The sequence below is a fragment of the Ranitomeya variabilis genome, chromosome 4, assembly GCF_051348905.1.
Source record: "Ranitomeya variabilis isolate aRanVar5 chromosome 4, aRanVar5.hap1, whole genome shotgun sequence".
Taxonomy (NCBI): Eukaryota; Metazoa; Chordata; class Amphibia; order Anura; family Dendrobatidae; genus Ranitomeya; species Ranitomeya variabilis.
In genome coordinates this window covers 74,835,800-74,847,896 of record NC_135235.1, presented here as the reverse complement: position 1 = coordinate 74,847,896, position 12,097 = coordinate 74,835,800, and the positions used below count along the sequence as shown (strand labels likewise).

The 12,097-nt window shown below is 40.6% G+C and overlaps 1 protein-coding gene across 1 annotated transcript; it reads left to right on the top strand.

Moving 5' to 3' along the window:
• Window positions 1–6,933: 6,933 nt before the first annotated feature.
• LOC143768424 (uncharacterized) lies at window positions 6,934–10,303 on the top strand. The gene is made up of 3 exons (XM_077257099.1): window positions 6,934–7,138; window positions 9,090–9,230; window positions 9,459–10,303. The coding sequence occupies exons 1-3, from the start codon at window positions 7,081–7,083 to the stop codon at window positions 10,118–10,120; spliced, it is 861 nt and encodes a 286-aa protein (XP_077113214.1). The 5' UTR covers window positions 6,934–7,080; the 3' UTR covers window positions 10,121–10,303.
• Window positions 10,304–12,097: the final 1,794 nt, after the last annotated feature.

Genomic DNA, 12,097 nt, shown 5'->3' with positions numbered 1-12,097 from the left:
GTTTTGCTAACCGTCGTCGGGGTGTTGGTTCCCGGCTTCGTGTTGGGGATCTGGTCTGGTTGTCTTCCCGTCATGTTCCTATGAAGGTTTCTTCTCCTAAGTTTAAGCCTCGGTTTATTGGTCCTTATAGGATTTCTGAGATTATTAATCCAGTGTCTTTTCGATTGGCACTTCCGGCCTCTTTTGCTATCCATAATGTCTTCCATAGATCTTTATTGCAGAAATATGTGGTACCCATTGTTCCCTCTGTTGATCCTCCTGCCCCTTTGTTGGTTGATGGGGAGTTGGAGTATGTGGTTGAGAAGATTTTGGATTCTCGTTTTTCGAGGCGGAAGCTTCAGTATCTTGTCAAATGGAAGGGTTATGGCCAGGAGGATAATTCTTGGGTTTTTGCCTCTGATGTCCATGCTGCTGATTTGGTTCATGCTTTTCATCTGGCTCATCCTGATCGGCCTGGGGGCTCTGGTGAGGGTTCGGTGACCCCTCCTCAAGGGGGGGTACTGTTGTGAATTCTGCTTTTGGGCTCCCTCCAGTGGTTGTAGGTGGTAATGCAGTTGTCCCTGAGTTGCAGTCCTGGTCAGGTGTTTCTGCTAATTGCAGTTCTGACTGGAGTATTTAGTCTTGCAGGATTCATTGGTCCTTGCCAGTTGTCCATTGTTTTTGGAGGTCTTGTCCTTGCCTGGTTCCTTCCTGCCTTGCTGCTAAATCTGAAAAGATAAGTGTCTGGTTTTTGTGACACACATGCTGTGTGCTTAACTATGTAGGGCTATTCAGTGTTTTTTTGTCCAGCTTAGATTGTATCAGTATTTTCTTAGTCTTGCTGGATTCTCAGGAGTTGCAGATATACATTCCATGTCTTTAGTTAGATTGTGGAACTTTTTGTATTTTCTGCTGTGGATATTTTTAGAGTTTTATTACTGACCGCTTAGTATTCTGTCCTATCTTTCCCTGTTTAGCTAGAGTGGCCTCTTTTGCTGAAATCTGTTTCTGCCTGTGTGTGTCGTTCCTCTCCTATTCACAGTCAATATTTGTGGGGGGCTGCCTATTCTTTGGGGTTCTGCTCTGAGGCAAGATAGTGTTCCTATTTTTATCTATAAGGGTATTTAGTCCTCCGGCTGTGTCGAGGTGTCTAGGGTTTTGTTTGGCACACCCCATGGGTACTTTCAGTTGCGGTGTTAGTTCAGGGTCTGCGGTCAGTATAGATTCCACTTCTCCTGAGAAAGTCTCATGCGGCTCCAAAGCCACCGATTCATAACAGCTCTGCACCATTCATTATGGTCCCATAGATGCTCCACATAAAGCTGTGCCATATATAATGCTCTGCACCGGTCATTATGGTCCCATAGATGCTCCACATAAAGCTGTGCCGTATATAATGCTCTGCACTGTTCAGTATGGCCCCATAGATGCTCCACAGAAAGCTGTGCCATATAGAATGCTCTGCACCGTTCATTATTGCCCCATAGATGCTCCATATAAATCTGTGCAATATATAATGCTGCTGCTGCAGTAAAAAAAAAAAATGACATACTCACGTCTCTTGCTGCCCGCAGCTCCTCAGCGTCCCGTCTTGGCGTCTCTCCGCACTGACTGTTCAGGCAGAGGGCGGCGCACAGATTAGTACGTCATCACGCCCACTGACCTGAACAGTCAGAGCAAGAGGACGGGAAGACGGAGCGGCGCCCGGCGTGTGGAACGTGGACAGGTAACTATGACATACTTACCTGCTCCCGGCGTCCCTGGCTCCTTATCCCGGTCAGATGGTCTCTGGGTGCCGCAGCCTCTTCCTCTGTCAGTGGTCACCGTTACCGTCATTAGAGGAATGAATATGGGGCTCCACCCCTATGGGAGTGGAGTCCATATTCATAACTTTAATGAGCGGTCCCACGTGACCACTGAACAGGGGTAGAGCTGCGGCACCGAAGACCATGGGACGGTTAGGGGAAGCGCCAGGAGCGCCGGGACTAGGTGAGTATATGACAGACCTCTCTCCCCCTCACCCGCCGACCCCACCGCCGATCATGACTCGAGTATAAGCCGAGAGGGGCAATTTCAGCCCGAAAATTTGGGCTGAAAATCTCGGCTTATACTCGAGTATATACGGTATATATCAGGTCTGAACAGGTGCTTACCTAGAGTCGCCAACTCATATACAATCAAACAGATAAGGCAGCACTCTGTAGCGCTATAGCATGCAAACATAAACTCTAGGTAAGCACTAAATTGTGTTTTCACTGAAAAGGTAAATTATTAAATCAATTTGAATAATTGTCCAACTTTACATTCAACCCTCTGGCCTAAGTCAAGGAAGAATATGTATCTGGGCCTCATACATGTTACACACCCATATATAAAACAGACATGTACATTTACACACTAAACACACAAAATATATATTACACACATGTAAAAATGGCATAAATATATATTCTTATAAAAAGAAGCTCCACATATGAACACAGCCTAAAAGGAAGATTGACAGCTGTATGCAACAAAGTTTGTAATTTGAACTTTTCACTAATAGAAATTTCGATGATGCACTTTTCCTTTGTTTTTAGCTTTCATGGTCATAATCATAACTAGTGTTGAGCGATACCGTCCGATACTTGAAAGTATCGGTATCGGAAAGTATCGGCCGATACCGGCAAAGTATCGGATCTAATCCGATACCGATACCCGATACCAATACAAGTCAATGGGACTCAAGTATCGGACGGTATCCCTGATGGTTCCCAGGGTCTGAAGGAGAGGAAACTCTCCTTCAGGCCCTGGGATCCATATTAATGTGTAAAAGAAAGAATTAAAATAAAAAATATTGCTATACTCACCTCTCCGACGCAGCCTGCACCTTACCGAGGGAACCGGCAGCGTTCTTTGCTTAAAATGCGCGCGTTTACTTCCTTCCATGACATCACGGCTTGTGATTGGTCGCGTGCCGCCCATGTGACCGCGACGCGACCAATCACAGCAAGCCGTGACGTAATTTCAGGTCCTGAATGCCTAATTCTGCATTCAGGACCTGAAAATTACGTCACGGCTTGCTGTGATTGGTCGCGTCGCGGTCACATGGGCGGCACGCAACCAATCACAAGCCGTGACGTAATTTTAAAATGCGCGCGTTTCCTGCCTCCCGTGACGTCACGGCTTGTGATTGGTCGCGTCGCCCATGTGACCGCGACGCGACCAATCACAAGCCGGAACGTAATTTTAAAATCCTGAATGCCTAGAATTAGGCATTCAGGACCTGAAAATTACGTCACGGCTTGCTGTGATTGGTCGCGTCGCGGCCACATGGGCGGCACGCGACCAATCACAAGCCGTGACGTCACGGGAGGCAGGAAACGCGCGCATTTTAAGCAAAGAACGCTGCCGGTTCCCTCGGTGAGGTCCAGGCTGCGTCGGAGAGGTGAGTATAGCAATATTTTTTATTTTAATTCTTTATTTTACACATTAATGTTGTTTCGATACCGATACCCGATACCACAAAAGTATCGGATCTCGGTATCAGAATTCCGATACCCGCAAGTATCGGCCGATACCCGATACTTGCGGTATCAGAATGCTCAACACTAGTCATAACACAACTGTATATATTTACAGCAAAACACACTGTAGTTTTTTTTAAACTTTTTGTCAAACAAATATGTTTGAGTTACAATTCTAGAAAATTTCAGTACGATTTCATACAGGGAAAGAAAAATGTTTATGTCACCATAAAACTTGTGATGACTATATCTAATGCATTTTTATGAATACATAGAATATTTTTTCACAGTCATTTCTTAGAAAGTTTAACCCTATCTTTATTTATTTATTTTTTTGCTATGTGAATTTTATGCATAAACGTCCTTCTTTATTCCTGCTACAAAGTTGAGTTTTTGTAGTGCAAAGATACTCTGACTTTCATTTTAGGAGGGTGATGACACAAAGTCTTTATATTCCAAAGGTATACATTTTATGGAAAATGACGTGTGTAACACTGGAAAAAGGCCACCTGATGTTTACTCTGCGGTGTTACATATTGTCCTTCCATATATCTCTCATCAACTCTTTCATTAGTGCAGTCATGGAAAGTGTATAGTGTGAGGCCAATGTTAGTTACTTTCTCATCCTTCACTCTAAATACATGACTACTACATAAAACTTTTACATGAGCATAGAGCACTGACTCTCATTTAGCTGTGAAAATATGATATATAACATCCCAGGGTATATATCTTTACAGACTTCAACCCTGATTCATCAAGACTGGGTGAGCATCTTAACGAATCGAGGCCTTTGATGGAGTAAGTGGTGCCTGATTCATAAGGAGGAGCACCCCACTCAATGAATCCGGCACATCTTAGAAGTAACATGCAACTTTAAGTATAATAAAGAGAATCTTCATATACAGGTCCTCATCTGCCATGAGTTTAGATGAGCATCATATCTCATGCGGTAGTCTAAAGTGTTTCTCAGGGGGCAGCATTTTGCCACCATCTGGGAGCAGGGAAGGACTGACGATTGGGCAAATACGGCTACTTACGGCAATTGATGTTGGGTGACGATGACATAATTGCATCGTGTCACCGTCGCCGATGCAATACAATATAAAAGAGTCTGTGGTAAATAGGAAACAAGGATTAAGTGTGGGATTTGAGTTGTGACCGCATCAATTGGCTGACTGGATGTCAGTGGTCTAGAGACCTTCGTTCTGGCCTCATTGTGCCTTTTATAGATTTACATTGCATCGTGACTTCCGGCTCGCTCCAGCATATGCTGTAGTGATACGACAAGTCACAATCTGCAGAATACCAACCAGAGCGGCCGCAATAAAAGATGAAGAAGACTGGTAAGTATGAGACTAAGGGCAGGTAACATGGATTAGTAGCATCACTTCAGAGCTGCACTAAAAAAAAAAAAACTGGAGTGTTTTTTTAATTTTGGTCTTGGGAGTCAGGAGCGCTGTTGGACCATTGTGCAATATACTATGAGGCCATAATACTGTGTATGGGAAGCTGTGCTGCCCATCATACTATACATAGAGAGCTGTGGAGGATGAAAATTACTCCAATGAGAGAAGCTGTCACCTATAAGGTACCTGGATGTAAATGTTAGTGATGTTTACTACATCTCATCAACACTGTGGTTCATCTATGGTTCACAGTCTGATGCTGATTAGTAGCAACAATTATTATGTCCTTACCATTGTTAAGGACATAGTAGAAGTTGAAGGTTCATGTGATATTAATGAATTTTTTGGGTGTGTACCTGACATTGTAATTGATTGCTGTACTAAGCTTGGTGCTGTATTCATATACTCATGATGGTTCTGGTGTTGTATTCATGAATTGATGGTGGTTCTGGTGCTGCAGTCGTAAACTAATGTTGGTGCTAGGGATCAATTCATACCTTGATGGTGGTTCTCGTGCTGTATTCATATACTGATGGTGGCTTTGATATGATGCTTGTTCCTGTACTGATCGTGGTTCTGGAGCTGTATTCATGTACTTATTATGTTTCTAGAGATGTTTTCACATACTGATGGTGCTTCTGGTGTTTATTTATGTATTGAGAGTGGATCTGGTACTGTATATGCTGACAGTGGTTCTATATTCCTGTACTGATGGTGGTTCTAGTTCTGTATTCCTGTACCAATGGCATTTCTGGTGCTGTATTCATGCACTGTTGGTGCTTCTGGTGATGAATTCTTGTACTGATGGTGGTTCTGGTCCTGTGTTCATTTACTGATGGTGGTTAGGGTGCTGGATGTCCTCATTGGAGGCAATGATTTGTTCTATATACTGCAATACTGTGGTATTGAAGAATATATATTTTCATCAATCACAGGTTTAAGACCCTTTAGAGAACTAGACAATAACAAATAAGTACTGTAAAAACATAGCCCCCCAAAAATGACAGAATTGCATTTGGTCATTGCAGGTTTAAATTGCACTGTGGGGAGGACGCCATTTCAATTTTCGCCTCCGGCATCAGAAAAGTTAAAATTGACCATGTTTATATAACAGCCAATATGTATGACTCATGTGTTATTGCAAAATTTCCTTGCAGGAGGGAGGAGGTCGCAGCTAGGTCAGGAGTTGAAGAGGGAATGATAAATGCAGGGAAAAGAGGCTTCTTGTTTCTACATTGAGCAGATAAAAGAGAATAATTAGCTGGGTAGAAAGGCAAAACGAGCAATTGTAAGTACAATGTGCTGTATAATATGTTGATTTCAATATAAAAGGGGAAAAAACTTTGATGATTCTTTAAATGGGTAAAATTGCAAAGCACCTGTAAAAGCAAATAACCTTCTTTTTAGGAATGGAAAACATTTTAATGTTATAGTTTATTGTTCATTGTCTAAATTACCAGTCATCTCTGTAGTTTATCCAATGCAAGGGGAACAGAGCTTGCAAGATTTTCGCTATACTGTGAAACTTTGAAAGTGCCCCTTTTTCTCATACGGCAGAAGCAAAGCTTTTTCTTGCACAATGCTCAAATTGGGCCAACGACGCAGTCATGCCAGTGTTCCAAACTGTCAAACATCAGAATTGTTCTGCAGGCAGCAAGCCTGGAAGCTGGGATCCAGTGTGCTCCTGATGGAAAAAGATGTGAAAACTCTGTTAATATATCATACCTGCTGTAATAAAATGCTGTTTAACCCTACACTGCTTCAACTACAATACAGCTCTAGTAATATGTAACTTTAATGTCCAGAATTTCAAGCAATCCAGCATTAGCAAAAGTAGTCCAAATTTCATTATTTCTGAACTTCCTGTGTTTGTTTTCCATTGCTGGTATCACATTACTAACCAGTTTAGTTCTCCACTAGAACTTCCACCCATAATTCCATTACTTGACTTGTCATGCTTTTTCGCAAAAGTCATTTAAACCTCAAATAGTGCATGAAGAGACTCAAATGAAACACAGAGAGGCCACGTCTTGGAAAGCTATATCTCCACACACCGGACCCTCCTCTAGAACAAAGTGTACAGATCTTGAGAGGTGGGGCTAAACATCCTCATTTAAAAGTTGGTCGTTTCTCCCACCTACTTCATGACAGTAAGCTGTGGGAAGCTGTGAACAGCGCAGGTGGGAATGAAAATCATAATTATTCTCTCTCTGGCGGCTATTTGCTTAGCCAAAAGCCGTAAAGGTGAGCTATGGAAAACAAAAAACTGAGAACTGAATCAGCCTTCATTTATATAGTTGTTGGTTTTTCTCCATTATATAATAATTTTTTACAAAATGTACAGATAAGATTTTGCATTTTGCAAGTTTGCTTACCAAAGATATCCATTTAAATTGTATATTAATGGTGTATTTCATGTCAAAGCTACAAATAAATTCAATTAGCGGGAATTAATTTTCCAATTTATTAGATTGCACTAGGCAGTTTGCAATTCATTATTTTTTGTCTTTTCTTTTCTAAGTCTTAGAAGTTATTGCAATCATTTAGATCATAGTATGCATGCCCACAGTCGTAAAATGTATCGACATCTACTCATTTTTCTGGTTATATAACCAAGGATGAGGTATCTATTTACTCTTAGCTAAACCTTTTCCATCTTTTCATTACTTAATTATTGAAATATATTTGTGTAAATATATGGCCGCCTACGAAACTAATGAATATCCTGATGTTAATATATTTTTCTATTCATTATTTTAATTAATGGGTGGGAATACCATATGTGCAAATCCAAAATGGAGTAGAATGATGGAGTACTTGGCCACAAGCAGTCACCATTAACACTTACTGCATGTTGTCTAAAGCTTTGCTTAGATGACCGTGTATCACAATCCATGAATGTACTGTGATACACGGACTGGCCATGGGTCTGCTGTCTGAGATTGACAGCCACATATATAGTCTAACAGTGTGTGAAATTCGGTTCAGGATACCCATGGCCAGTCCGTGTATTGCGAACCGTGATACACAAACGTTTGAATGAGGCTTCATTAGGAATTTGCTGCATATTGCCTTTTTAGAAGTTTACTAAACTTCTTATTTTTATATTTTAGACATTTTTGGCATTTCAACAGGATGTTCCATAAATGTTTAATAGATCAAACGCTGGGACCTGCATCTATCATTAGAATAGGGATCCCTGATCCTCATCATACAGCCAACCCTCCATCCCCATTAGCCCTAAGGTGGTTGTTCTCAGGGACCCTTGTTCTAGAGATATTCTGATGATATGTGATAAATGTCTAAGATGGCAATAACTTTTTCATGTATAAGAAGTATGGTAAATATTCCCCAGCTCCATCTAATGGCTCCTGCAGGCTGCTGGAATATTTATATCTATGACCCGGATTCACCAATTTTCTCCATAATTCCGGGATAAAACAGTTTGAAATGTTGCATTTTTGCAACTTGAAGAAATCTGCTTTTTATTGCCGTTTTTATGCCAAGTCTTGACCACTTTTTAAAAAGTGTGTGCAGCTTGGCAGGAAGGAGTGAATGCGACCTTACTCAGCCAACAAATCCATCATGATATATCAGCTAAGTTGGCATAAATTTCAAAAGAAATGTACTCCAGTTTCTGACTGGAGTATAATTTTTACACTGGTACCAAGTAGATAATTTAAAGTACTTGAGTTTTTTTTTTAGTTTTTCGTTTGAGCTTTTTTTTTTAACTTGTGTTTTTACAGCAATATTTTTTTCAAATGTGGATTTTGTTTCTTTTTGGTATGTCATGTCTTAAATAATACTGCTTTGTTTTGGAAACTTCCTATTTCCTAAGCATTGATAAAACTTGTTAGCTTAGCAAACAGGACATGTTGCAGGACGATATAGGCAGTGTTAAAAAAAAGAACACAGTGGGTATGAGATTTTCTTAAATTTCATCTTCTTTGCCCTAACTGAAATATGCTTAGATTTTTGTGCACAAAAATTCAAAACATAAAAAGCCGCACCAAACGCATGTGTGTAAGCTAGAGAATGATTTCCATTTGATAATACTCCTATTTTACTTAATGACAAATGTTTTTTTTTCTAGCAAAACAGTAAGTTGATTTGGTATAGACCAAATATTTTGACTTTTTAGATTTAATATATTGTACTAAGCAGAGATCTTCTATTTTTTTCTTTTATCAAAAAGCATTTCATTTCCCAAGTTCAGCGAAGGCTGTAAATCACATAGTCTTTGAACCCGAGAATGGGAAAAGTCACAACTCTGAAAAGTCATCTGAAGAATCTGACCTGGTGTTGAGTAATCCCTCTCGTAGAGATGTGAAGATTGGTAAGAGCCTTCTCCATAGATGTAAAATTATTTATATTTGTAAATATATGATTATCATTTGAAAATCATCCTTTGTATCTTAAAAAATGTAAGTTTTTAGCTTCTTTTTTTGCCGGTTTCATTTATAATAATGAAGCATCTGTCTAGGACACATCTAGTATCAAGGTATAAATTTACTTTTGTACTTTTATGTTAAACATGCATTATGGACATGTTGTTTATTTTCAGAATCACCGGTTTTTGGATTTCGTGGTAAAGCAGGTAATTCAGGAGGAATAAAGAATATTTCACCAGAAGAGCCTATATTTATTGAGAATACTACATCAGTCCTAGAAAAGGGAAAATCTTCCTCAAGTGAGGAAAGCCAGGCTGTTGATGATAAGCAAGAGGCATCTTCAAGTGAGGAAAGCAATCAGGAGGAGGCAAATGCAGCGGATGCTAACCAAAACGTGTCATCTGGTGAGGAGAATAAGGCAGCAGCTGTCAACCAAGATGACTCTTCTAACGAAGAGAATAGTTTACAAGCCATTAAAGAAAAAGAGGCCTCCAGTGAGGAAATCAACGCAACAAATGCTAACCAAGACACTTCCAATGATGAACAAATCATTAAACCAGCAGAATCACAAGAAGAACCCAAAATTAAGGTCTTCAACGGAAAAGCAAATCGAAAAATTCCCTTCCAGCCTTTTTCTCGAGCAATAAAACTTATCCCAAGAGATGTCGATGGGGAAAGGCCAGAAGCAGCCAAACATAGTCGTGGCCGAGGCCACCGGCTGCTAAGAAGCATAGAACTCAATCTTCCAGAATTAGACATAAAACCTAATGTCCAAGGACCTCAAGGGAGCATTCAGACGGCTAAGAAGCGGGTGCGAAGACCAGCTAAACAATAATCATAAGCAACAATAATATTTTATCTGTAGATTCCAAGATAAGTACATAATTTGCATGGAAATTAATCAATAGCCTCAAATGCTTAACTCCAGTGTATTCACACAGCTTTGCCTTTCAAACCTTCCCTTTTAATCCTCTGCCCTAATTTCCCCAACAAAATTATAATAAAGCTTCAGCAACGACCCCGGCACCTTATTTGACTAATTTGATTTGGCTATATAATGGTTGCGCATGACAGGACAAAGGTAGATTGTGATTATGAATGCTTATGAAATCTGTACCCATAAAGATCTAAGTATGTAACATGTCTCAACTCAATTGCTTTTCGTATTAAATATTGTTATTTATTGTAAGGCACAATTTTAAAATCATTAAATTATTTTAATAAAATTATCAAACATTCAAAGATATACCAATAAGGTCAAGAAATCAAGAAAAACAAACAATTAACCCTATACCATAACTGATGAGTCAGATAAAATTTAGCCTTTAATTCATCTCTCTAAAAACAGACGCCATATAAAACAATCACCATGCAGCCAACCGTGCTGGCTACTTGCACCCTGCACAGCAAATCCTATTAACAGTGCCTACCTACCAGCGGAGATTGGCACCCTAGACACAAAGAACGAGAAATGGCGCCCCCGCTCTTTGGCGGCTCTCCCTCTCCTCCTTTATAGCTCTGCGCTGGTGAGTCACATATTCATCCAATTGTACAGGAAAAAGGAGTAACAGAAAGATTGCCAGTTAGAGGATTGATGTTCCCTGCTGATATACAACCTGCCTGACAGCGGAGGTAGGCACCCTACTTGTCAGCGGATATGGCATCCCCGCTCCACGACTGTCCCCAAGAGTCCCAAATTATTGACTATTACGTCCAGGTGATAGATGCATCGGGTAGTCATATATTGAAAAAAGGCAGTAAAAAAACACACATTGTCAATATAGAACAGGTAGATGTTCAATGACACATGGTGATAGATAAATGAATAACTCTGATAGCAGCTAGCAAAAGGAGGTATGGTTATTGTTTCAGATGCTTTCAATGACCTCTACATGTTTCACCATATCGGATCATCAGGAGGTTCAGATGTAAGGATGCTGCATGGTGGCCATCCACCTTCCTTCAAAATATAGATACCCCCATCGATTGAAAAGAGGGGGTTGCATTTCCTCCACTCACTAGAGGTCAAATGTTAGTACCGCCCAAGATGGATTCTGATCATTAATATGCAGTTGCAAATGATAGCAGCATTTGTCCCCTAGATTCCTTGCAAATAGCGCCATAGGAGATAGCTGTTAATCATTGGTGGTGAAGTGGCATGTGTTTACCTCGGGTTGTCCAGATGACCAAATGCTCCTCATGTCCTCTGCTGCGTGCGGTCCAGATGGAACGCACAGGCGGCTCCCGTGCGCTGTCCGTGTATGTCCAGAAGCCGCACAGTGCACAGACCATCAGTGACGCATACCAGAAACACATCATCGGCCGCCACCCAATGCGTTCCACTGTGGGACGCAAGCCTCTACTATCCGCATGGTAATTAGCCATGCTGAGTATATTAACCCCTCACGACCAGGGTGGAATTCCATAATACTCATAAATGGGACAAATTGCCTGCTAGTATGCAGAATATATAAAGGAAAGGTAAATGTATAAAATAAATCTTATATGGATAATTATTTACAATTGATTCTTTTTAATCGTCACAATAATTTGTTAGCCCCTGCAATCATCATGGGGATATAACTAAACATGGCAAGAAATTATCTTCTATAAACAGGCCCTGAGTTAAGCATTAAAGCTGGATTACCGTCAACCATAGCTACAGAAAACACGCATATGAAAGACTTCCATTAACCCCTTCATGACCCAGCCTATTTTGGCCTTAATGACCTTGCCGTTTTTTGCAATTCTGACCAGTGTCCCTTTATGAGGTAATAACTCAGGAACGCTTCAACGGATCCTAGCGATTCTG